The 24,001-nt window shown below is 43.5% G+C and overlaps 3 protein-coding genes across 3 annotated transcripts; 1 reads left to right on the plus strand and 2 right to left on the minus strand.

Annotated features, from left to right (window-relative positions):
• Nucleotides 1–1,006: 1,006 nt before the first annotated feature.
• On the plus strand, nucleotides 1,007–4,279 carry ddx49 (DEAD (Asp-Glu-Ala-Asp) box polypeptide 49). The gene is made up of 13 exons (XM_029146637.3): nucleotides 1,007–1,263; nucleotides 1,557–1,680; nucleotides 1,787–1,872; nucleotides 1,971–2,092; nucleotides 2,229–2,416; nucleotides 2,548–2,688; nucleotides 2,806–2,881; nucleotides 3,073–3,149; nucleotides 3,272–3,369; nucleotides 3,452–3,526; nucleotides 3,641–3,729; nucleotides 3,868–3,939; nucleotides 4,019–4,279. The coding sequence occupies exons 1-13, from the start codon at nucleotides 1,149–1,151 to the stop codon at nucleotides 4,184–4,186; spliced, it is 1,431 nt and encodes a 476-aa protein (XP_029002470.1). The 5' UTR covers nucleotides 1,007–1,148; the 3' UTR covers nucleotides 4,187–4,279.
• Nucleotides 4,280–7,003: 2,724 nt separating this feature from the next.
• On the minus strand, nucleotides 7,004–16,917 carry LOC114853352 (regulator of nonsense transcripts 1). Its single transcript, XM_029146636.3, has 24 exons — nucleotides 16,538–16,917; nucleotides 16,026–16,168; nucleotides 15,515–15,604; nucleotides 15,230–15,397; nucleotides 13,315–13,495; nucleotides 12,989–13,150; nucleotides 12,791–12,875; nucleotides 12,412–12,510; nucleotides 12,140–12,248; nucleotides 11,806–11,965; nucleotides 11,370–11,488; nucleotides 11,096–11,260; nucleotides 10,595–10,709; nucleotides 10,179–10,322; nucleotides 9,734–9,947; nucleotides 9,505–9,622; nucleotides 9,213–9,369; nucleotides 8,599–8,741; nucleotides 8,236–8,410; nucleotides 8,044–8,125; nucleotides 7,784–7,948; nucleotides 7,470–7,690; nucleotides 7,236–7,358; nucleotides 7,004–7,067 (listed from the first exon to the last, which is right to left on the minus strand). The coding sequence occupies exons 1-23, from the start codon at nucleotides 16,706–16,708 to the stop codon at nucleotides 7,239–7,241; spliced, it is 3,306 nt and encodes a 1,101-aa protein (XP_029002469.1). The 5' UTR covers nucleotides 16,709–16,917; the 3' UTR covers nucleotides 7,004–7,067; nucleotides 7,236–7,238.
• Nucleotides 16,918–17,119: 202 nt separating this feature from the next.
• On the minus strand, nucleotides 17,120–23,601 carry pgpep1 (pyroglutamyl-peptidase I). Its single transcript, XM_029146638.3, has 5 exons — nucleotides 23,412–23,601; nucleotides 21,008–21,060; nucleotides 20,087–20,203; nucleotides 19,728–19,960; nucleotides 17,120–19,456 (listed from the first exon to the last, which is right to left on the minus strand). The coding sequence occupies exons 1-5, from the start codon at nucleotides 23,443–23,445 to the stop codon at nucleotides 19,261–19,263; spliced, it is 633 nt and encodes a 210-aa protein (XP_029002471.1). The 5' UTR covers nucleotides 23,446–23,601; the 3' UTR covers nucleotides 17,120–19,260.
• Between the last annotated feature and the right edge of the window lie 400 nt (nucleotides 23,602–24,001).

The raw sequence follows: 24,001 nt of genomic DNA on the forward strand, positions 1-24,001 counted from the left end.
TGTGATGAATGCTTCAAAATATAAAAAAAATCTTTATCTTCTATTAGCCATACACTTTACCACTGTTCTGTAACATTTAACCATTTCTGTTTAGTATTTAATTAAAAGCAGAAGATGACCAGTGGATTATTATACAGCTCTGAAACTGTCTGCAGGTTCAGTTCAGGTTGAGTTAATTCACCTCAGCCAGAGGAAGCACAGACACCCAGAGCATGAAGAAACCGCACAGAGCCAATAAACGCTCAAGGTTTCCGCATAAAGGCTTTGATCCATCCGGGCTGTAAAGCTGCAGAGCCACACACTTAGTCTGCTCCTGATAATTGCCAAATAAAACTCACTGACATTTTCAGGCTGGTATAAAAGTTTGCAGTGTATAACGATGGTCTGTATTCTAAAAGAGTGAAAATGGTTTGAAGAAAGTGTAATAAAATATTTACGTGTGAATATTTTTTAATTTCTATTTTCTGCCATTAATGACATTGGAAAGCAGACAATAAAATGAAAACTCTTGAAACGTTTGTCAGGGAGAAAGTAAAGAGATTTCTTAATGATGTGAAACTCAGTCTTACTTCATCATCATCAGACTGAGAATGATGAGGCTTTAGGTCAATTTCCATCAAGTGGCTCAAAGTAGAACTGAATGCAACAGGCAAGAACCAGAACAAAATACTGATGTTCTTGTTGAACACAAATGTCCTTGTCCAAATGTCAGCAGTTTCATTTATACAGGTTAAAGAAGGACCCTTTTTCACGTGGCATCAGTATTATCCAGACAGATCAATCATCAGAAGTGAACAGTTCCGCTCTGCAGGAAGTTCGTTGCAGACACTGCTACAATAACTCTGGTTCAGTGTCAGACAATCGGCAGCTCCGTCACTTTTCCCCTTCAAATGTTCCACAACAAATCTTTGATTTGGGGGTATTTTCAAGCCCATGTCCCCAGCGATAGACGGTGCCCTTGACCGGAAGGGGGCAGTAACGAGCCGTCGACAAGATGACGTCAGATTATGACGTATTTATCCAGCGACGGTACAAGTCTTACACGAGGGTGTTTTACTCGCAGTCAAAACAGAGTATTCACGGGGTTACTCGTCATACACAGTACATGCGAGTAGCGATCAGGCATCGGCGAGTGACATTAATCAGAAATGGGAGACTTTTCGTCACTGGGTCTCTCAGACTGGCTGGTTAAACAGTGTAAACAGCTGGGGATCAACAAAGCCACTCCGGTGCAGGAGAACTGCATGCCAGCGATCCTAGAAGGTAAGACGAGCTGTGTTAGACCTTCTGGGTGACAATCTAACACCATACGGCCATTGTGCGGTGTTAACGTCTTCTTGTGTACTTTAGAACGTCGCAGGACTCACAAAACGTCATGTAGCCCTTCACTGGATATGTATTCACGTAAAGTTAGCTACCATAAACCGTTGTTTAAGTGGTGACCGGCTGTTGGTTGGTGTTAAAGTGATAACAAAAGTGATCCACAAACGCGAACATGTGTATTGGCAGCTGTGGGCCGGATCATCCATAACAGGTGTGTTTCTGTTCCCACGCAGGTCGGGACTGTATGGGCTGTGCCAAGACCGGAAGTGGAAAGACAGCGGCGTTCGTGCTGCCAGTGCTGCAAAAACTGTCGGAGGATCCTTATGGCATCTTCTGCCTCGTGCTCACTCCAACCAGGTGAGGGGGAGGAATACGCTGTCTTTACTTGTGTTATAAGAGATGGTCAGAACAATTAAATAATGTGGTCCTTCAGAATAAATGAGCAATGAATGTGGTGATGCAGGGAGCTGGCCTATCAGATCGCCGAGCAGTTCAGAGTCCTGGGGAAGCCTCTCGGACTGCGCGAGTGCATCATCGTTGGCGGAATGGGTAACTATCCACAGATTTTTTTTCAATAGCAAATTGGAGCAAAGGCTGTTGTTCATTTAGGCCAATTCCTGATGTTGTCCCTGCTGGATTGCTGACAGACATGGTGGCGCAGGCCTTGGACCTGTCCAACCAGCCACATGTGGTGGTGGCCACGCCGGGACGACTGGCCGATCACATCCGCAGCTCCAACACCTTCAGCATGAAGAAGATCAAGTTCCTGGTGAGTTTAGTAGCATATACAGGACATTCTACATATAGGTATCTGATATTATAATAAATACCTTTTTTTTAAGAAAAAATTTACAGTATGTAAGTAGAGACTAACTTCTTTAGTTGTAAATTTGTTCCTGCGTCAGATTTTGGATGAGGCGGACCGACTGCTGGAGCAGGGCTGTACTGACTTCACCAAAGACCTGGAGGTGATTCTAGGGGTTCTACCAGCTAAGCGTCAGACGCTGCTCTTTAGCGCCACACTCACCGATACACTGCAGGAGCTGAAGAACATTGCCTTGAACAAACCGTACTTCTGGGAAAGCAAGTCAGAGTGAGTCACCAACCTGCAACTTAAACATATACAACATACACATATACATCCTGATTTACTTCTACTTTGGGTGATGAGTAAAAAGCATCAATCTCTTTATGCTCATGTTCTAAAACATAATACTGTTACAGGACCCGAACAGTGGAGGAGCTGGACCAGCGGTACATCCTCACCCCAGAGAAGGTGAAAGATGCTTATCTGGTCCACCTGATCCAAACTTTCACAGATGAACACGACGACTGGTCCATCATTATTTTTACCAACACATGCAAGTAAGAATCCTGAAAATGACTAGAAAGCTTTATAGTCTGGAGCAGGACAGTGGCTCAACTGCAGTTTTAATGGCGATTTTAATGCAAATATTTTCTATTTTATTTGTCTTTCCTCAGGAACTGTCAAATCCTTACTATGATGCTACGAGAATTTCACTTTCCAACGATCTCTCTGCACTCCATGATGAAGCAGGTGAGGCCTGATTCCTTAACTGGGACTCTGACTGCTTCCGGGCGTCTGGAAGGACGGAATTAAATAGTTTTGAGGAAAACCATTAATCGTAGCAAGAGAATAAAAAAAATCTGTTCGACCATTAAATTTGTCGTTGCTTGTGAGAGAAAAGTGGGAACAGTTTGAATGAGCCTCCTCCTTGTCCTCCCCAGAAACAACGATTTGCAAACCTTGCTAAGTTCAAGGCCAGCGTCTACAAAATCCTGATCGCAACAGATGTGGCCTCACGGTAAGACGCTCCACAGAGCAACCCTGCTTCTTGCATGTTTAAGTTGAATCTGCCTTCAATAAAACTGTTAGTATTTCTATATTTTGCCATATTTTTTAACTCTTGTCATTTCTAATTCACAGGGGTTTGGATATTCCCACTGTCCAGGTCGTCATCAACCACAATACACCCGGGCTTCCCAAGCTCTACATCCACAGAGTTGGGCGAACAGCGAGAGCAGGTATAGCCGGCTTTTAATGGGTTTTTAATGAGTTTTCCTGCCATTTCTTTGGTCATGACCAAATAATTATCACTTTCTGTAGGAAGGAACGGCGTGTCCATCACGCTGGTGACGCAGTACGACATCCATCTGGTCCACTCCATCGAAGGACAGACTCGTAAGTGGCTAGGTTATAAACAGTCAACTGCATTTGAGCAATGTCGAATCCACATTATCGTGGATTCGACATTGTGGTTTAATTACACACACAGGTCTGTTTACCTTTCTACAGAGACCAAACTAAAAGAATATCCTGTGGAGGAGAAAGAAGTCCACAAGATCCTCACACAGGTCAACGTGACAAGAAGGAAGTGTGAAATAGTATGGACGCACCTTTCTTCATTCACTATAAATTCTAAGTTATATACATTAAATAAAAAAGGTTGAACTTAATTTTTCCAACCACTAGATTTCATCACGAGCCTGGATTGTTAATAAAATATTTGGTGTCTGTTTCAGAAACTTGAGTCCACAGACTTTGATGAGAAAAAGGAAATCAACAAGAGAAAACAGCTGATTCTAGAGGGAAAGGCAAGTATCATTTCTGGTAAAGGGAGTTATTTTTCACAACCTAGACTGTATGTAGAATCTTATTTCTCTGCTTTTCCAGGACCCAGACTTGGAGGCCAAGAGGAAGGCTGAGCTGGAGAAGATCAGGAAGGAAAAGAAGAGGTTCAAACTGAAAATCCAGGAGAGCATTCAAAAACAGAAACACAGTCAGCAGAAATCACAGGCCAAAAGGCAACAAAAGAAAAAAGCAGCAGAGGCAACGGTGTAAAAACTGCACACACGTGTATATACTACAACTTTTATTACTGTGCAATAACTTGTAATTTTCCATGTCAGCAAATAAATCATACCATAAAAATAACTACTCAATTGACGACTTTACTTTTGTCCATATAACGAGAGAATCAACTTGTGATGAAACGTCACTGCAAAAAAGATTCAATGTTTCAAACAGGTTTTACATCACAGTTGTTCATTCAATTAATCTGTTTATGCAGAGAATTCAGGGTTTGGATGCAAATGCTTAATCTACAACTGAATCACTTCAATAGTTACTGCACATGTTGCAATTCATTGTGGCTCAGAAGATGGAAAAACACCAACGCAATAATATTACGGCAGCAGGTTTTTAAAGCTATAACATGTTAGGAGTCCAGGGATCGAGTCAATGTGTGAAACTAATCACAAATGATAGCTTGCACATGTCAAAACAAATGGACTAATTAAAGTCAATCAAACATGGCGACATCTACTCACAACGTGATTGTCACATACCTGCCGCGGTGAGCAGGTGAGAAACAACAGTGGAGTACATTCTGTGTTCAGAAAGCGTATTTACTGGAAAGGTTACAAACTACAATCCCTCCGTCTGACAGAGGGGAAAGTACAAAACTAAACGAAAGCTAACTCATCAGCCCTCTCCTCTTCTCAGCAAGTTGCTACGAACAAAGCTTTTAGTGAAATTACACAATGCCTAAATAACCAAACTACACCAAACTAAAGAAAATTAAAAAAAAAAAAGATGCACAAAGCAAATCATTTAACAAAAGCAACGTTTGGATCAACTCGAGGTTCTGCTTTGCACGGTTTTCCACGGAACTAGATTTAAGATCCACACAATGCAGGCAAAACAGCTTTGCACAAGTCACAAGTCCACTGAAGGATAAAGAAAGAAATTCTCCCAGCCTTCGTTTCGCTCCAGAGAAGGAAGGTGGCTCCCCCTCCCTCACAACCCAGCTGCTAACCTCACTGTCACCTGGCCGCATTCTGTTAAAAAAATAAAATGTAACTAGTCCCTTTCAGTGGGTTTCTGGAGCCCTCTGGTGACTGGAAGCTTTTCATATATGCTGGTTGGTTTTAACTACATTCATGCTTGTGCTGCAGCTGTTGAAGGTGTTTGGTTATAGGCACTGATTTGGGTTTGGGTTCGTCATTCACTGCTCAGTTAAACCTCCTGTCACGTCATGTGTGTAAGTGGGGTAAAATCTCTTTCTTTCTCACACAAACACACACACATTCACACTAAAAGGAGAACATTCAACTTAAGCTGGTTTTTAAATTTGATTCTAATTACCGTCCACCTCTGATTATCCACTACATTTCACGGTAGGATGTCTGCGTGGCTGGGTAACCTGGCCGTCAGCATGGCTACGCATGCAGCGAGGAACATTCACAAAATCAAATACGCTGTTAAAGACACTGTCAAACACGTGGCCCTCATTTGGGACAGAACGTCCTAAAGCCATGTTCCCCTGTACCTTAATTACCCTGATAATGGCCTGACTCGGATTCCAGCGGCACAAACTCTCGTATGTCTCTTTTCCCCAGCCACCTTCCTTTTCCACTTCTTACCTGCGGCGGACTGATTGCCATGACCGCCCGTCAGCTTCGACCATCATCCTCCTTTCCCATCGTTCGGTGGCTTTCACCTCAAGCAGGGAATCGTATGATGGGCAAGTCCACTAGCCCCGGAGGATTCAATCATTGCAAAGCATTGAAGCATTTGCCAACCCATGTGTATACAGTGAGTTTTAAAAAAAAGACAGTCATGAAGCACAGTGGGCCCAACAGCAGCCCCTGCTTTCAAAACCATTGAAACAAGGAAAAAGCCTTCACTGAAACATCAAATGACGCCGAGTTGAGTATTCAATGCTGGTCACGTTTGATAGTTTCGATGCCTTTTTTGCAATTTTGTGCTCTGTGATAAGAAAGGTACTTCAGAGAAGAAAAACTGTCCCAGGATCATCGCGATACTGGTGGGATTCGCGACTCATGCCTTGAAAAAAGAAGAAAAAAAAAAAAAAAAAAAAAAACGTCTGAAATCCCAGTGCCACTCCACCACTGATGTGTGGTCTAAACTACCAGCCAGTGGTTCTCAAGGCAGATAAAAGGTATTTCATTTCAAGGCTCTTTAATCAGAATCAAGCACAGAAACCATGTGTTGATTTCCTCTTCCGTAGGGTGTGTCGACTGCTGCTTCTTTCAGAGGCTTCTGAGGTTTTCCGGCCCAGTGGATGATTGTTGGTACCACTCTCCTCCCATGGTAAACCTAATTTAAAACAGTCTGGGGACATTGTACAGGTTGAGCAAGCAACCGACTTGAAGCAGGAGGGTACTGTGTTGCCCGTTCAAAGGTTTTCTGTAACCATGTCCGTCCAGGTTTGGAGAAAACCTACTTCCAATTGAGCCGAGAGCTGCAACCCTCATCTGAAGACAAGCAACTCCGAGAGCTTCGCTTTTCTTCCCCAGAGGCCTTGTGAAAAAGGGGGTTGGTTGGATTATACTATTGGGAGTTGAGCCTCATTCGGATTCCCAGGAGAGATGCGGAGATCTCTCCCGCCTCCCCCCACAGCTCGACCACACGCCGCCGTCTTCGCTACTTCCGACATTCACTCTGCACGGGCATTGCTCCCCCCTCTCGCTTGTTCACTCGGCCTCTCCCGCCATCTCCCCGCCCGTCTCTTCGTGCCCTTCTTCTACCCTCTCGTTTCTGGTCACTGGTTTAGTTTCGCTATCCCGTCGCTTTCACTCGGTGGTGCTTCGGTTGTAGCAGAGGAAAACAGGTATCCATTTTATGTTTTTATTATTTCCCAGATTAAAAAGCTGATGAACTAAGCTCAGCTCAAGCCTAGCTCCCTTCTTCAAGCATCCTGCACAACACAAGAACAGCGTTTACTAGAATTACTCTATGTTCACTGTATTTAATAAAGATACAGGAGGCCTGACATGCTGACAAACATTTGTTTCAGTGACTAGCCCCCTGTTTGCCTCTGAAAAACCAACATGCTTCATAACAGCTAGAAACATTTCTTACTCACGCTTTAGTACTGTGACAGTCCAGTCACCCCACCATGCTGGTATGCGCGTTCACCCTGGTAAGTCGAGTCCTGGGACAAAGCCACATCGATCTGGGACTTGAACTCGTCGCCCAGGTAGCTGTCCTGGAAAAGGTTAGGACAGAAACAACATCTTCAGATATTGTTCTATGACAGGGCATTTTCATTAAGGTGAAGGTCTGATGGCCAATAGGATGTCAATCACAGGTGAATTACCTGGGAGAGTTCTGGCTGGGAGAGGCCGGGCTGGCTCATCTGAGAGGGCTGGCTCATGGAGATATAGCCTTGTGTCAGTGGGCCCTGTGAGAAGGACTGGGATGCTCCATCCTGACTGGCCTGGCTGTTTGGTCCATTGCCCTGACTGGCACCCTGGTTCCCAGAGCCACGGCCCCTTTGCCTTCCACCACGTCCAGGCTTACCCTTCATAGCTCCACGGCCTTGATTGAGGGAAAAACGTTGTCTTAAAAGTTAGTACATGAAAGTCGGAAGGATGTGAGAGGGCAATAACAGACATCAGCACTGTACTGTACCTGCAGCAGGTCCATTGGTTTGACCCATGAAGCTCGGCGGAGGCATTGGCGGCATCACCAGGTTGAAGGGTATTGGGATATTCATGGCAGCCATGTGACCAGGGCCTGCCCCAATCATCCCAATCTGGTCATGAGTTTGAAAGTACATGTTGGAAGGACGTCCAGCTGAAACAAAAAAAAAAAAAAGATGCTTTATTCCAAACAAAATTTAAACAGTTGAACGTTTTTTGGACTGAAGGAGATACTTGATGAATAAATACCAGCACTGCTGCGGTCGTAGGCAGAGCCAGGAATGAGGGCCTCACGGGCGTCGTACATTGCAGTGCTCATAAAACGACCTCCCTGAAATAAATCACAGTGAGTAAAATAAGAGATACACACCATCCGGCATTTTGGCCTAAAACAATCAACAACATCAAGTACATGAACTGAACAGTCTAATTTCTACGCACAGGATTGATTGTGTTGACCAGTTTGCGTGGCTTGCTGAACTGCATGAGGCTCTCCCTCAGGTTGTTCAGAGGTCCCTCCACCAGGACCTTCTGCTCCTTGTAGTTGTTGAGCAGGTTGTTCCACAGCGGTTGCTTAGAGAGGGCCTTAGGGTTTCCCACAATGATCACCCCGTACCTTCAGACAAAGCAAACAAAAGCTCATCAAGGAGAAGTAAATGTTAGAGTGAAATCAGTCCATCAAGCATGTTTGTAAAAGGTCTGTTTGATACAGTTCAGTTTGAGTCAGAATTTAACTGTCTAGAACGCAAAAAAAGTCACTGGCTGAATTTGACAGACGTTTTTAGATATTAGGGATGTTTTTACTTGGCTCTGGTCAGTGCCACGTTGAGACGACGGGGGTCGTTCAGAAAGCCAATGCCCTGATGCTCATTGGCACGGACACACGACAGGATGATGAAGTCCTTCTCTCTCCCCTGAAAGGCATCCACGCTGGCAATTTCCACTTGCTAAAGTGGAAAAACACAAGACGTAACACAATTAGACTGCGAGAAGAACATCTCTTGTCAATGTTCTATCGAGTGTCTTTCTGGCTCTGTCAAATTACTGAGAAACAAAACAGCGTTTGCCTGGTTCTGCGAGAAGGCAGGTTTTGACTTCTGTCCAAGAGGAATGACATGACTAAATATGGCACGATCTTTGATGGGGGTTTGAAACAGTGGTTTTAACAGTTCGCTGAATCTGACCATACATAGTCTGGGCCAAAATTCTGACAGTGTCAAAAATAAAGGCTGAACATCTCACAATATGACCTACACCTACTAACTAAGCAGGTGGAATAAAACACTACAATCACATTACACTGAAGATCACATTACATTACTGTACGTTTCCATTTTAAAGCCAATTCATCAAATCTGATGTGCTACAGAGGTTTATAAGCAGCCCCAGGATTAGTGTATCAGGTCTGTGTCTGTTACCTGATAGAGTTTGGTGTGCAAGGAGCCGCTGAACTGCATGTACTGGACCAAGTAGGACCGCTGACCCTCGTATGGTGTGATGATGCCGATCTGGTCAGGTTTGGCTCCAGCTTTTAGCAGCCTAGTGGTGATCTTCTCTACATTTGCAGCCTCCGTCCTTTGGAATTGTTAAAAATTGTTATTTTATAATTCAGATGCGATTTGTAACCATATGAGCCTCTGTTTGTGTGATTGAGCACCCCTCTAGTTGCTAGTTTGAACCTCTGAATTAAAACAAGTAGTGCAAGGTTACCTGTTGAGGTAGGAGGTTCCTGAACTGGCGATTTCCTCCTGACCCTGAGTCACATAGAAGAACATGGGCTTGTCTGGCTGTGGCCACTGGAAGTCAAATCCTTTCTTGATGCGGTCAGCTGCAGAGACCCAGCACATGCTGTTATGTTGTCAGTCTTTGGAGGAGTTTCCACTTTTTATCAGTAGCCAGTGAAAATCAATCACCCCCTCCATTAAATCGGACAACAAACCTGCAGTAACACCATTCTGCAGCGAGCCCTCGTAGAAGATGTTGGAGGGGAAGGCACTGAGGGCCGGATGCATACGGTACTGGACCTGCAGGCGGATCGGCCGGATGCCCAAAACCACCAGACGTTCAAAGAGAGACTGGGACAGACCAGCCTTAGCTGCCTTCTTACACATCACCACAGGGCCCAACTGGCAGTGGTCACCCACCAGAATGAGCTGCGTGAAATGGGTTAAAAAGAGCAATGATGACCATCCATCTTGCACCGTATCATTAGAGATTGTATCATAACTGGCCAAGCATGTGATTTATCATGATTAATTGATGACAGCAGCAGTTGTACATGTTCCTGTGAATCCTTTTCAAGACTAGTACAGTTACATATGCGACTGAACTGCATGGTCGTAGCCTAATTTCTGTAGGTGTTGTCCGTTAAACATGCTGTATACCTGCTTGGCTCCCAACACCACAGGCACCATACACTCGGGCTCAGTGGCTTGGGTGCTCTCATCAATCAGGATGGAGCGGAACTGCATCTTAGCCAGACGAGGATCACCCGCCCCGACACAGGTGCAGCAGATGACGTCAGCATTCTGGATGGAAGGGAGATGTTTATGTTACACATAGAACCAGGATAAAGCAGCAAAAAAAGCACACACTTACACTTGACATCGACTGTGGTGATTGGTTGTACACAGGACAGCGTCCCGTTGTTATCGAACCAACTACTAACAGTTGTTAAACTACCAATGACTGAGAGGCTCTAGTCATCCTATGTGCAACCTCATAGCTTCTGATACTCAACTGCTGTAGCAGGAAGACATTTGTAGTCTAGAATTATTATAGTTGAACACTTCCTCCTCACCATGAGTAGCTCCCTCTCAGCTGTGCGTTTCAAAGCCCTGTAGCGCTTCTCATCAGCAGACGACAGCTCCCCCGTCTCATCCTTCAGCTGCTGCAGTTTCTGAAGCTCCGGCATGCTGGGCACACAAACACACATCACAGTGACAAATGGAAACCCAGGCTTAACCCAACTGAAAATCCTATAGGCTGTGCAGCTTTTGCTGGGATTTCCCACAAAAAGGAAGGCTCCACTGCAAAGCGACTTAATGATAAATCAAAGCCTGAATGGACAAACTGCCTTCGCCAGTCTAACGGACAGCAGGAATTATCTCCACAAACAGTATTTATATGCTGACTCAGCCAAAAGACATCATTTTCCACATTTACTACAGAGGGTTGGAGACATTAATCCAGAAAGTTCAGCGTGATGCAGGTCCCAGGCCAACCATTACAGAAAACAATACAACCTAAATTATATTGGCTACAAGGCAGCAATTACGCAGTAACCTTACTGTGTACTGACCTGTCCATGTTGCTGATCTGGTTGTGCAGAGCCAGAAAAGACACCGGTGACTCGATGGCCTCTCGGCTCTTGGCGCACAGCCTGACTACCCTCAGGCCGGTCTTGTCGATCTTCTCAGTCAACTGGTCCACAGCAATGTTACTGGGAGCGCAGACCAGAACGGGTCTGCAGGAAAGATGGTGTGTTTTGTAAAAACACTAAGCAAATAGCAAATGCTGTAAACGTATGCGTTTGTGTTGTTTTACCATCTATATAACAACCACGCGTTCCTTACCCGTTGCCCTGTCGGGACAGGTGGTAGACGATGGTCGCCGAGGTGACCGTCTTGCCAGTGCCAGGAGGGCCCTGAATCAGACTGAGAGGCCTCTGCAGCACTGTTTTCACAGCATACACCTTTAAACGAAGGTGAAAACACTTTAATTCAACTTGGATGAACTGTAGACAAATATCTATCTAAAATCTATTCTGGGAAGAAGTTCTCTGTATAGATATTCTTGAAGTCAGACCCAAGTTCATACTTAAAGTGAAATAGAATGATTCACCTATTATTACTATCAAGCTTCTCCTGACGGCTGTACCTTTGTGTATTAGCATACGATAATCCAACCCGTATCAGTATATTTTCTCCTGACATAACTATAATCATGGTCACACGGAAAGGTTATTAAGGATCTAATAACCGGTAATTAAGGCTGAGTCTAGTCACTGACCTGTGAGTGATTGAGGTCAGGCAGCCCCTGAGCAGTGAAGCGTTTTGGCAGCTGGCACTTGATGGTGACATCCTCCACCTCGTGGCCCAGGAGCTTGTGGTAAATGTAGCCAGACACAGACGTCTCATCCACTGCAAAGGTCTTTAGAGCACTCTGCATTCTGCAGCAACACATACACAAGGGTCACACAATAAATGGGATGTCATGTTACTCAAACACTTCTGCTTCGTTGTCGAACCATTTCATTACGTTAATGTTTTTAAAAGGGGGTTTTAAAGTAAGAGTGGTGCCATGTGTTAAATTAGATGTGCCTGTGATACCTAAAACTGCCCACCTGTCAAAGGAAGTGGACTTCCACACAAAATCCACCTGGAAGTTATGGGGGATTTCTATAGGTGCTCCAACGCTGCTCCGCAATTCAATGGCTATCTCATCCCCATAGTCTTTACGCGCAGCAAGTTAAGGAACTCAGCATTATCATAAGCCTGTCCACCGTAGAATGGGGTTACGATCTACATTACTGTACGAGATGTCACTGCAGTGAGCCACACTTAGAGACGCTGTAATGCAATGTTTGACTTTAGCTGCTAACAATGTGAAGGATACTGTCGGGGACTTTAATGACGTGGCCAATGCCTTTCCACATTGGCGCCAGGTCTCCCTTGTATCGCAGACAGATCTCGTCACCCTGCATCAGTCGCATATCTGGAATTAAAAATGGCACAGGTTAAAAGTAGATGAGAGGACCAGCAATGAGATCGATCATGGTGATACTGCATTGTGCAATAAGAACAAACAAAAAAGACTGCCGTGTCCATATTATTCCCCCTCTTTTGATATATGGGACCAGGTTTTCAAACAAAAATTTTAAAAACAAACAAAAAAAAAAAAAAGGACATGAATGAACCAATGGCATACATATTAAAGAAAAAAAGATGGGAGATGGGCTCTAACTACACCACAGAGTCAAAGTTAAACTCGCAACCTGAATCAGTCTTGGGCAGTGTGAAATAGGCAATCCGCTTTTTATTCAGTCCCAGGTCCCACCTCACGGTTATATTGTCTTGAGTCTGCAAAAAGGAAGAAATTTGTTTGGAGAACACAACAAAATAATTAAGTATGATGCTAAAAGGCATATATAATGCAGGACATTACTGTGATCTCCTACTTAAGAAAAGGGTACCTGGGATTCCTTAAGCTTCTTGTCGTAGTCTGCCTCCAGCTTGACCAAAGGGCCAAAAATGTTCTGGTACTGATAGGCGTCCTCGTAGCGCAGCAGCACATGCTGAGGTTCCTCGTCCACACCGGGCTTCTCTAGGTCTTCCAAAGTGGCTGTGGGATTGTCCTGGAAGGAAAGTGTCAAAGCTTCTGTTACACCACAGACCCCATATTATCACTGAGATGAAAGGTGAGGCCTCCTGAAACTAATGTAGATACCAGCTGTCAGTGTCACAGGCCTTTAGCCTGGGGCAGCTTGAGATAAGGCCCACCAGCATCGCAGGAGCATACCTTCCAAAGCTCCTCCAGCTTGTTGATCTGCTGGGCAGTGATCTGACGTGCTCGAAGCTGCTCCTGTTCTGATGGGATCTTCACCAACCAGGACAGGAAACAGCGATCCTGGATCAGGGGTTGCCACTGCGAGCTGTCCCAGTTGATATCTTTCAAGCTACTCTGGCTGGCACACGGTTGCCTGCGTAAAGAATTATGGTCCAGAAAGACTTAAACCATGTTTGACTTACATAAGGTAGCTCATAGTTATTAAAATGCTTTGGCTGCTATTCATATTGAAACAAACACTGAAGAGGTTGAATTAATCCCAACATAAAAAAATTAGTAGTTAGAGGTTAGTTGGCATCAGAGGGGACTTCCCCACGCAGCAGCCGCACTCCATAGCTGACTACACAGCAAAGTGGCATTTTAGTGGGTGGGAGCAGGGGTGGAGATTTAACAGACAGCATGAATGCGATTTTAATCAGAGGCTGGTTCTCCTTTCTGTATAGTAAGTATCAGGCTTAAAGCTCCATTTCTTTCCATATCTTTCTTGTCAAACTAAAATGTGCTCTCATATCTCTCACATGTCGTGTTATGTCAAGAATTAAAAAGCACAGCTACTTTAAAGGCTAAAATAAATGTTTATGTTGTTCAGAATTGACCATGCATGCTTTTGTTTGTAAATACATAAATACTCTATCTACTTTTTTACAAGGATTCTTTAGGGGCTGTGGTTTGTCGGGCTTCAAGAAGGAGTTTAAGTACATTTATCTTCACGTCCACAGAAAAACAAGGAGGTAGTTAAAATTGTCCTGCTGGGGCGTCAATACAAAAAGCTTTGGAATTTTAAAAGATGACTAACTGTGTACAATACGTAAAACCTACACAGTGAACAACAAGGGGTGTGTGTAGGTGTGCACTGTGCATTTTCACAACAAGTTTAAATATCTGATAGTGTGTGGCTATAAACAATCTCTGAGGACACACACACACACACACACACACACACACACACACACACACACACACACACACACACACACACACACACACACACACACACACACACACACACACAGCAAAAAGCTTATGTCTCACATACTCATACATACATACATACACATCATGAGCCGAGCACATGATTGGCTCTAAACATGATACAGCCAGAGAAGACACTTAATGGTGCACCTGTAGATGTTGCACTGTGTGCCACTCTCTATGTACAAGCTTCTCAAACTTCAGAGGAATATTAACCCATAACTATTCACAAAGTCTAGAATCCAACTACATATGCGGCTGCTCAACCCAGGCTCCCTGAGAGAGCAGCGGGTACTAAATGCTGGACTGCATTCTCCCAATGTCCAGCTTCCAAAGCGGGTGAAGGAGGTGAGATGGGTAGGGGCAAACTGAGTTATCTGCAAACCCAATTTGCTTTTATGCAAATCTAGTGAGTCTGGAATGGAGGAGGTGATGCAGGACTTCACTTATCAGTCAAAGAGGGATGTAACAGTAACCCGTTTTTTTGGCAGTGGACAGTGGCACACATTTGTCTCACCTTTTGAACTGTTTGGGTGACTTAAGGAAAGGTCAGCACAGATGGCCCCAAGTCAGTTTAGTATGTTTTATAGTGAACATAAAGATGGTGTTTTGTACAAGCCCACGTTGAACAGGGAGTGTAAACAGCACTACAGACTTTGGACAGACATTAGAACAGGTTAGAGCTGGAGCTAAGGTGGACTGTAGAGTCTCTTTGGATTCCTCTGTGTAAACATGTCAAAAGCTCATGAATCTACTTAATTTCACAAAATACTTTCCTGTTGCAAAAGAATGATTTGGATATTGAACTGATGCTATGCTTGACAGTCTTACAATAAATAAGGATTTCATGCATGCTCTTAACACAACGGAAGTATGTGGCCCTTTCAGCACTTGCCTGCAGAGTAGAACCACCACAGAATCAGCCTTGGCCGGAATGAAGCCCAGAAGGAAGACGTTGCGGCAGCCACAGTTGTAGCACTCCAGCACGGTCTCACCCAGCGGCCCGTCTTTATGCAGCGTCACCTCTTTGCATTTCGCTCTCACCAAGTGGTTCACAATGTGGCTGAAAGTGAGAGAAGAACGGCAGGCCAAACGGTTACCGAACACGGGGTTCAGTGATCATCAATTATAACTTGCTTAGATACATTTACGTAAAGACATTTGAGAGTTCATCACACACCTGCCAGATGTGTTGCCACGTCCATTACAGAACCACTTCTTGCTGGTATTGCAGTACACCACACACGCTGGATCATGGATACCACAGTAGCTAAAAAACATGTAAAAAAGAAAATTTGAGTAAATGTGGCAATTCTTTGAAAGTCTAGCTAGGTACAGGAACCTGACTTAACAAGACTAAAAGCAGTGCTTTAATAACAGAGGAAGTAGTCTTTGCACAATACTTCCACTTATAAAGCAAGTAAAAATTGAAAAGTACTGCATGAATGAATGCCTTTTACCTATCGATGTATTCTGAAAACTACTACTTGTAAACTTCACTGGTAAACTGCGGTTACGGTAAAAGTTGTTTATACAATGTCACCACAATGAACACTGGTGATTTCTGACTATGTGGCGAAACAGACACAAGCCAAGTTGTGTGATCCCGCTATGACTGTGAAGTCAGTACTTCCACTGCTGCTCTACAGCAGACACATCATCCCAGCGTGGTGCGGCTCCTGTCACTGTACCTGCACGCGTGCACAGGCAGGTCTTTGGTGTAGTACGTGTCTTCTTCGTCCTCCTCAAAGTTGAGCTCGGCCAACAGCTGGCTGGCTTTGGCCACGGAGTCATCCACGCCACCGTTGTGAAGACCCTCATCGGGACCGTTTACCTGCAATAAATCATAATCTTTCCTAAAGCAGCCGATTGCTAACGTTCACCAGCTAGCTGCTACAAGGCACAACGCGGAAAGGCTAGTTGGCTAATTCTCAGCTAACAGGTTGTTTCTGATCGAATCGCCCGTCGCTGGCGATTTAAGTTGTGCATGCGTGTCACGTTGTCTTTTAAATGTCCAAAAACCAAGGTTTTGCGGCTGCGGGGACACATTATGACTGCAGTTAACGTGCTCGCAGGCTATTAGCCCGCTAACGTGAAGCTAGGAGGCGCTAATAGCGGGGTAGCATGCAGCGCAGGGTCGCATAGCCGCCTAGCGTTTAACCGCGTTTTCTCATGCCTTCTGGAAAAACCGAAAGCTCCGAACCTGCCCGTCCAACTGGCTCTGGGTCTGGCCTTGAGTTTGCGTCTGGCTCGGCAGGGTGAAGTCGGTGAAGTCGTATTCGGAGCCTTGGGTGTCCGCCCCGAGCAGCTCCGCTTCTTCGGTGTCCAGGAAGGTGAGGGTCTGGGAGCTCGGCCCGTACGCCTCCACACTCATCTCGACCCTTAACTTTCGCTTTGCTGCACGCGCGTCGGTGTTTGTATAAAGATGAAGGAAATCCTCGGCGTTTGTTTATCGAACCCTGCGATACACTCCGACGCCGAGAGCCTTAATTTGAACCCAAACAAAAATGGAACCGATCGGAACCTCGAAAGCTTTAGCTGGTCCAACAGCGACGGTGGCAGACTTCCTGCGCTGCTCGACGCGTGACGTGCGCCTGTAGACATATCTTTGATGCGAGGAGCTCTCACTCTGACCCTACTTCACGGTGCGTGTTTGTCAAACTGCACCGCACAGCTCTGCTCGGGGGTGTTTTTATTTTCTGCTTTCGTGACTTTTAGTTTGCCTAAAGGAGCAGATCTCTGATTTACTGAAGCATGTTCTGTATTTGGCATAACAACACGAATACATTGTCGGTAGTCCTTTATTTCTCGTAATTTCAAAGCATTTTCTTTAACAAAGCAGAGATTACAGATCGTAATAGTGCTTTGTTAATGACAAAAACGTAGGATATAGTTAAACACAGGATTTACATGAAATCAGAGCCATAATGTTATTGTACAACAGAGCACAAACTGAGATAATTAAAAAAATTATTTTGAGGTAGCCACACATCTGACAGGACAGCATCAGTAATATCTTTGATCAGGCCCTCTAGAAATTTGTAAGGTCTTCTCATACCACACATTAACAACAGCAAGGCACAGGAGAAAGTCGGGGTCACAGGTCACCTCATATGTAAACTTGAGGCTTTCGCTTTAGTAAGCAGACCATACACGGGGCAGCTCCTCCACAACTCAACACAAAGACACAGTAATATGTCAGCACCTAAAAACGGATCTAAAACCTGTTCGCCACTAAGATTTTTAAACCACGTGTTAACAATGTAAGTCAAAAAAACAAAGGCTAAAATTAAATCTAGGTCTGAGAAGGTGGTAACTCACGCCTCAGTTCTCCAGGATATGAAACTTACTGAAAACAGTGATTGAAATGACACACAGCTAAAAAGATTGACAACTTACTCAAATACACAAATGGCAACTTGCAAAGCTGAGGTGTGAATTACAATAAACTTAAACTAATCTTAAGAAAAGGTCTCAAGATTATTGCTGCAATGCTATAAACAATATTCAGTTAGTTTAGACTAGCTACAAGGTTTTAAAACAGTATCCACGACTCACTGTTGTGGAAATCATTAAGTTCACAATTCCATGCTATCATTTCTAAGCCTTTTTTTAAAAGTAGCTGTGTTGTATAATATAAAGATTTGGCTCACAATAAAACAAAAGAAACTCCAATAAAACAAGTCATAAAGTTTCACCTGGTGATGACACGAATCACATGCTGTGAAGGAATCTGCTGAATTTTGTTTAAACAGGATAAAGATGAAAGCTCAGGTAAAGAAGCAAATCTGTGGTAATTAAAGGGAAAGGTTAAAGGCAAGTAAGTGTGGAAAGTTTAAATTTAAAAAGACAGGAAATAAAAATTAGTAGCTTTCACATTGTTGGAAAATTCCACATTAAATGATAGAGAGGCAAAAGGAAAGTGCTACAGAAATAAAACTCCATCCCTGTTCTCACAGAAAAAAAAATCTACTTCAATTTTCAGGTGTAATAAGTAACTAGGTTTGATTCAGTGACGGTGAAACATGTAATCAAGGAAGGCCAGTTAGAGCTGCACGGGGAAAACTGAAATTTAGCCCTAATGTTAAATCAAGTTTCAAAAATTGGATTTTTCTACACAGTTCAACATACATAACGTCAAACGCCTTAAAAATTTCATCAACTAGGTATTTCTGTGAGAATTGGGGGGTGGAGAGGGTTGCGGGATATGAGCTGGACCAACCCGTTCCCAGATTTCAATAACCTTTGTAAAAGAAGGCAAACTTACAACTTCTTATGAAGAACAAAAGGATTCAAGAAATAATTCAACATCAAATGTGAAACAGGAGAGTTAAGGCTTTAGAGCAGCTACAAATAATATCTGCAGGAAAATCAGACGAGCAAACACAGTTCAGTGCTAAACATTTCTACTAAAACCATAATGTATCACATACATTAACCATCATAGACACTTGTTAAAACATTGAACTTAAAATGTTGTTTTAGTGTGAAACGTTGAAATTTAAAAATGTAGAGTAGCTTTAACAACTTCCCCATGTGTGACTTCCATAACTAATTGAATAACCCTAACCCGATAAGGTGCAACAATGGGAGCCACGATTTGGGGTTTAAGCTTGTCAAAATGCTACATTTTCTGTAAATTTGCATTGCGGCTGGACTGCACGGACAGATATGAGCAGCAGAACCTATGAGATGCAGGGAAAAAATAACCAAGGGCTACGTTCAAATTCCCATTTTATATTCTCACAATCAGGAGGAATTAAAATATTAGTGAATCAGGTCTAGCATAACAAAAAGCAAAACATGCATGCAGTTTCATTTTGTCTAAGAATAGACAACATAAAAAAAGGTTTGGCTACTTGTGGTTAAGTGCAATTTCTCTTGTGTGGTGAGGGCTGGAGAGGCTGGTTGGCATCGGGAGGTCACTTAGTGGAAGTGTTGCTGGCAGTGGATCTTCTCCTCGGCCTGGTCAAGAAGGTCCAGCATCTCCTGGATGATGGCCTTCAGCGCACGACCCAGGTCTTCACCGCTGTAAGGCTTTCCAAGAGGAGGCACGTGGATGAAGGCAGAGCGACCGTGGCTCAGGTACAGAGATGTGTAGTAGGTGAAGTCACACAGATACCTGTCAGGGAGGAAGGCCAAGAGGGTTTCAGATAACAGAGTCGTGATACGGTTACTATAGCGGAACAATTCTAGTTACCACTGATACACACAGGCGCTAGTTTATTAGGCACAAGTGCTAAAATTAATGTTCTGTATTCATTACACTCAGAAATGCACTAAAAGAGGATTGTTTTAATGCAACACCACATCCCTTCTCTAAACTAAGCAAAAAGTAGAATAAGAGTGTATGTTCAGTGTAGATCAGTTATTGTGTGTGGAAAGACAATTACCTTCCAGCGTCTTTGGAAACAGACACAGTTACTCCTAAACCCGAAGTGGTCACTCTCTTGCAGACTAATTCCATGTCAATACCAGAGTCGATGCAATCTGGGCCTCCTACGATGCAACACTGTGAATCAGGAGAGAAGCCACTAATGTCCAGACCCTCGTAGCCGTGATTTTTGCCACACTTCTCCAGCGTGACAGTGGTGGCCATGCCCGAGACGCCAACGTGGACTACCAACTAGTAAACAGAGGAGACAGAGTGAAATAGTGAAAACACGGCACAATCACTGTGCTTTTACTGTATCACAATTCAAAATGATCTCCTAACACAGAGCTAAAGCAGACATGACAGTGGTCCCATTACCTGTGGATGGTACTGCTTCCATAGCGAAGGAACCAAACTCTGGACTTTCTGGTACTCTACAGGAACCTCATGCACATGTAGGTCCACTTCATTTCCCAGTCCAAGCTTCTTCAGCTCCTGGTGGAACAAATAAATGCATAATGTTATCCAGGGAATGTGAAAAGAGGTTTCCATAATGTCCCCAAAACTGATTAAAAATCTACACACGCTGATAAAACTAAAGCATTGTGAAAACAACGGAAACTAAAATATGATTTTAAATGTCAATTGTCTATTATCACTGACCAAGAGAAAATACCGTTCAATCTTTGAGTTTGAATCAAACATACTTCTGTTTCTTGACCCTAAACTGCCACACATAGCAATTCTATCAGCTATTACATGACAACAAAATAGAAGTCATACTGTTGAAATAATTGGTATTATTTATATTTAAACAGTAACAAAAAGTATAACATTGTAAAAAAAATAAAAAGACAATGCCAAATCATGTTCATACATAAAATTATCACAAAGGATACAACCTTCCGTACAAGTGAGACAAATGTGTGTCAAATTCACAGCCCAACACCTCCCCCAGCCTCCCCTCAGGACAAATAGCCCTGGACACTGACCCCCACTGGTATTGAAAAGGCCTTGTTCGACCATGTCTGTGACCTCGCCACAAAGGGGCCTTTTGTGTGCCTTTAATATCCTTATCAAGTCCGTCTAGACACCCTGACAACCACCACCATCATCCCCCACAAGTAGTTACCCTGCCAGGACAAGGAGGCAGCAACACAGTGCTGCATGGTGTAAAGCCAGGAAGAAACTTATCAGAGCATCACTGGCATGAGAAGGAAAGAATCTTTTACCAGAACCGATGTGAAGCCAATTAGACTTGTTTGTCCGAATCTAGACAGAAGGGAAATTACACTGTACCTGTACTGCTACCCAGCTGGCGTTGACCTTGTGCTCTCCAAATGGCCCAAAACCTGAAACACATAATGTTTTTCAGTAATCAGTGATTTAAGACATATTCAGAAACAGAAATAAAACTGAATCCTGATTAGATCACTCAGACTCTATTCTAGATTTAATGCTTCGTCGCTGCAATACCAGCTCCTCTCATGAAATAACCTTACTATTTATAGCTGCAGTAAAAAATAATAGCAATGCAAAACAATTTCCTGTTTATCATTCATGTCTTTACTGGACACACCCAATAGAGACATCTACAAAACAATTATGTTGATCTTATAATACATACAAATACATAATATTTCTAAGCTAATAAGACAGTTGTTGTCTTTCTTGTCTTTGTTGAATACACCCAAGTAATGGGAACACCAGGCATCTGAGGTCACTAAATGTCAGCTGGGGTCAGGTTGTAGCACATGGAGCCCAGTCAATGAAATGTAGCTTTTATTCAGACCTACCTTGACTATATATAAAAAAGTAACAGGGCCAGTGTAATATTCACAAACATCATTAGTTAATGATGATGATTTGCAAAAAGGGGATCTCAGAAGACACATGATCGACACAATGCAATGCTTTAAAATAGTAGCAGATAAAGAATTAAAAGATGCGTTGAAGTTAGCAAACATTTGTTAACATCACAGAAGCCATGTTGTCCAAACAAAGCACAGCCAAGTTTTCCAGAGACCACCATGCCACAACAACACTACTGGGAAAGTGTCTTGTGCGTGTTGGTAGAACTGGCTGTGAAGGAGATTCAGAGCTGTGTGTGACATAAGATGTGAACCACACACCAACAAGAAAGCATTATGCCTAATATGCTGTACAGCATACATCATGAGCAGTCATGATGTCAGTTCTGTGTCCAGATTGTCATAATGAAGGGAAAGTGAATTTCTTTTTCAAGCCATCAAACATCTTAAGACCAAGATCTCTCCAGAATGATTTGATTAAATGTACAGCTACAGGAAAGCTTCTGCTTGAGGTAACTGCTGAAAAACAGGGTTCGTAGCAACACTGTTGCTATGACTTTTTACACCATCACTCTGTATGTTTAATGGGTGTGTTCAATAAAGACACCAGGGATTGTGCTGTTTTATTAGAGAGGAATAATGCCATTTGTGTCTTTGATCAACTCATATTTCACAACAGATTGATGCAGAAAGCAAAATGCAGCTATTATTTAAATACTATTTCATTTTTTGCTCCTCATGACCTACAAATAATCACAGCAGCAGACTTGTTTTTACAGGGATCTATAACTGATCCCCCTCCACCACCCTTCCTAAGGTCAGTGGGTCCCTTGGGGTTGGGTGGAGGGGGGGGATCAGTCTGTCTGACAGGCTGCTGAAAAGGAGCAGAGTAAGGGGCCGGCAGCTGCCAGCCAGCCTGCTATTGTGAAGGTGCTGTTCCCAGGCATTCTCCACATCTCGCCTCAGCTGGGACTGTGAGCTTGTGCTCCCCTTTGTGTCTGAAAACACCAAGTGTTGTAACTGATGAGGTTTGATGTGGAAGACTGTATATTGTGCGTCCCCAAAATCATATCTCTCTCAAATGACACGTGCAATGAGTTGCAACATTGAATAACGTCATCGTATGGAGAAATAGAGCTAGTGCTGAGCTTCCATATGCTGTAAGAATTAGAAATAAATCAAGGCTCCCAACGGCCATTCATCAGTTCTAATGTTAACATTTTATCACTTGATTTATTTAACTAGAGAAGACAAGTAGGCAAAAACTGTAACTTTATGGCGGTGGATGAACCCACACTATAAAGCATTTAAGTATGAGAGTAGAAGTTTAAATTTCGAACTTATTATGTCTTCACATCTTATGTGACGTTAACTTTGCCTTATCTCTGAACTTTTCTGTTGCGTTGTCTATAATACAGACAAAAAACGTTAAATCTGCAAATAATAATAGCAGTTTGATACCAAACCACTCCGCTAGCCATGGAAAGCTAATGTGTTCAGTGTTTTATCATTCAGACAACGCAGACCTCACAGCTTGAAATAAAAATGTCCACAGGTGAATTTCATTTTATCCCCAAAAAGAGGACAAAACACAAATAACCAAAACTGCCAAAAACTGATACAAAAATTGTCAAGGCCCCAAAAGAGAAAACACAGAGGACTAAAGTGGAAGTGGAAAGAAAATACGTGGATATAACAAGGTGGTAGTTTGAAACCTCAGAGCGAAAGCTCGCAGGAAGAGGCTAAACTGCAGCGGACAGACGCTGTAACGACCTGACGCCATTAACGACACAACAACTGTTATCTCCACAACTTTTCGTCCACTTTACCCCCGCAGCTCGCTTCACACACACGGACGCGACAACGAACCACAGCAGGAAATCAACGCAAACCTGTCACGACCACAGTCCGTTTACTGTTGTCCATCTCCCGTCGTGTCGCAGAGGATCCGCGGCTTTTGCTTTTCTCGGTGTTTATATTGAACAGAACCGTAAGTCGATATCCTCCACAGCTGACGGCTCCTTCTGCCAGACACAGACCAAGCCACCGGTCCTCCTCGGAGGTCGAAGCGTCATGACGTCATGAAAGAGACGTATTTTCTTCTTCTCTTGCTGTGAGGCGCCTCAGAGATTGCAAGAATGTTACCGTAGTAATCCCATTAATCGCGCAGTGAAACTGTAGTTACGGTTTATTTGACCAAGGAATAGCCAAAGGCGGATCCACTCGACTATAATGACTAAGAACCCTTCGAGGGTCCACTCCCTCAATGTGTATACCCTGCATGTGCATCAGTGAGATAACTACGGTAGATATATACAACTCCTTGTAAGATGAGAGCACATCAGACGTCTTGTTACTTCTACTTTTCCAAGAGCCTTGCTAAACGCTACATGGCAAATTCATTTACTATACTAAGCATTACTTTTAATTTCAAGAGGTAATGAATCTCCCATATTTGGCTTTAGTAGCATACTAAGCAAGC

Source organism: Betta splendens, chromosome 4 (assembly GCF_900634795.4).
Source record: "Betta splendens chromosome 4, fBetSpl5.4, whole genome shotgun sequence".
NCBI lineage: Eukaryota > Metazoa > Chordata > Actinopteri > Anabantiformes > Osphronemidae > Betta > Betta splendens.

Bases quoted from the DNA above. Each gene is read 5' to 3' on its own strand.
- pgpep1 (XM_029146638.3), bottom strand. From the start codon at position 23,445: ATGGACAACAGTAAACGGACTGTGGTCGTGACAG. The intron at 21,061-23,411 runs GTTTGCGTTGAT...TATGTGTTTCAG, and splicing joins ACGGACTGTGGTCGTGACAG to GTTTTGGGCCATTTGGAGAG. The intron at 20,204-21,007 runs GTACAGTGTAAT...TTGTTCCACCAG, and splicing joins CCAGCTGGGTAGCAGTACAG to GAGCTGAAGAAGCTTGGACT.
- LOC114853352 (XM_029146636.3), bottom strand. From the start codon at position 16,708: ATGAGTGTGGAGGCGTACGGGCCGAGCTCCCAGACCCTCACCTTCCTG. The intron at 15,398-15,514 runs GTGTGTGATGAA...TCTCACTTTCAG, and splicing joins CGTGGCAACACATCTGGCAG to CCACATTGTGAACCACTTGG. The intron at 9,948-10,178 runs GTATACAGCATG...CATTTCACGCAG, and splicing joins TGGTGTTGGGAGCCAAGCAG to CTCATTCTGGTGGGTGACCA.
- ddx49 (XM_029146637.3), top strand. From the start codon at position 1,149: ATGGGAGACTTTTCGTCACTGGGTCTCTCAGACTGGCTGGTTAAACAG. The intron at 2,093-2,228 runs GTGAGTTTAGTA...TTCCTGCGTCAG, and splicing joins TGAAGAAGATCAAGTTCCTG to ATTTTGGATGAGGCGGACCG. The intron at 3,940-4,018 runs GCAAGTATCATT...CTGCTTTTCCAG, and splicing joins AGCTGATTCTAGAGGGAAAG to GACCCAGACTTGGAGGCCAA.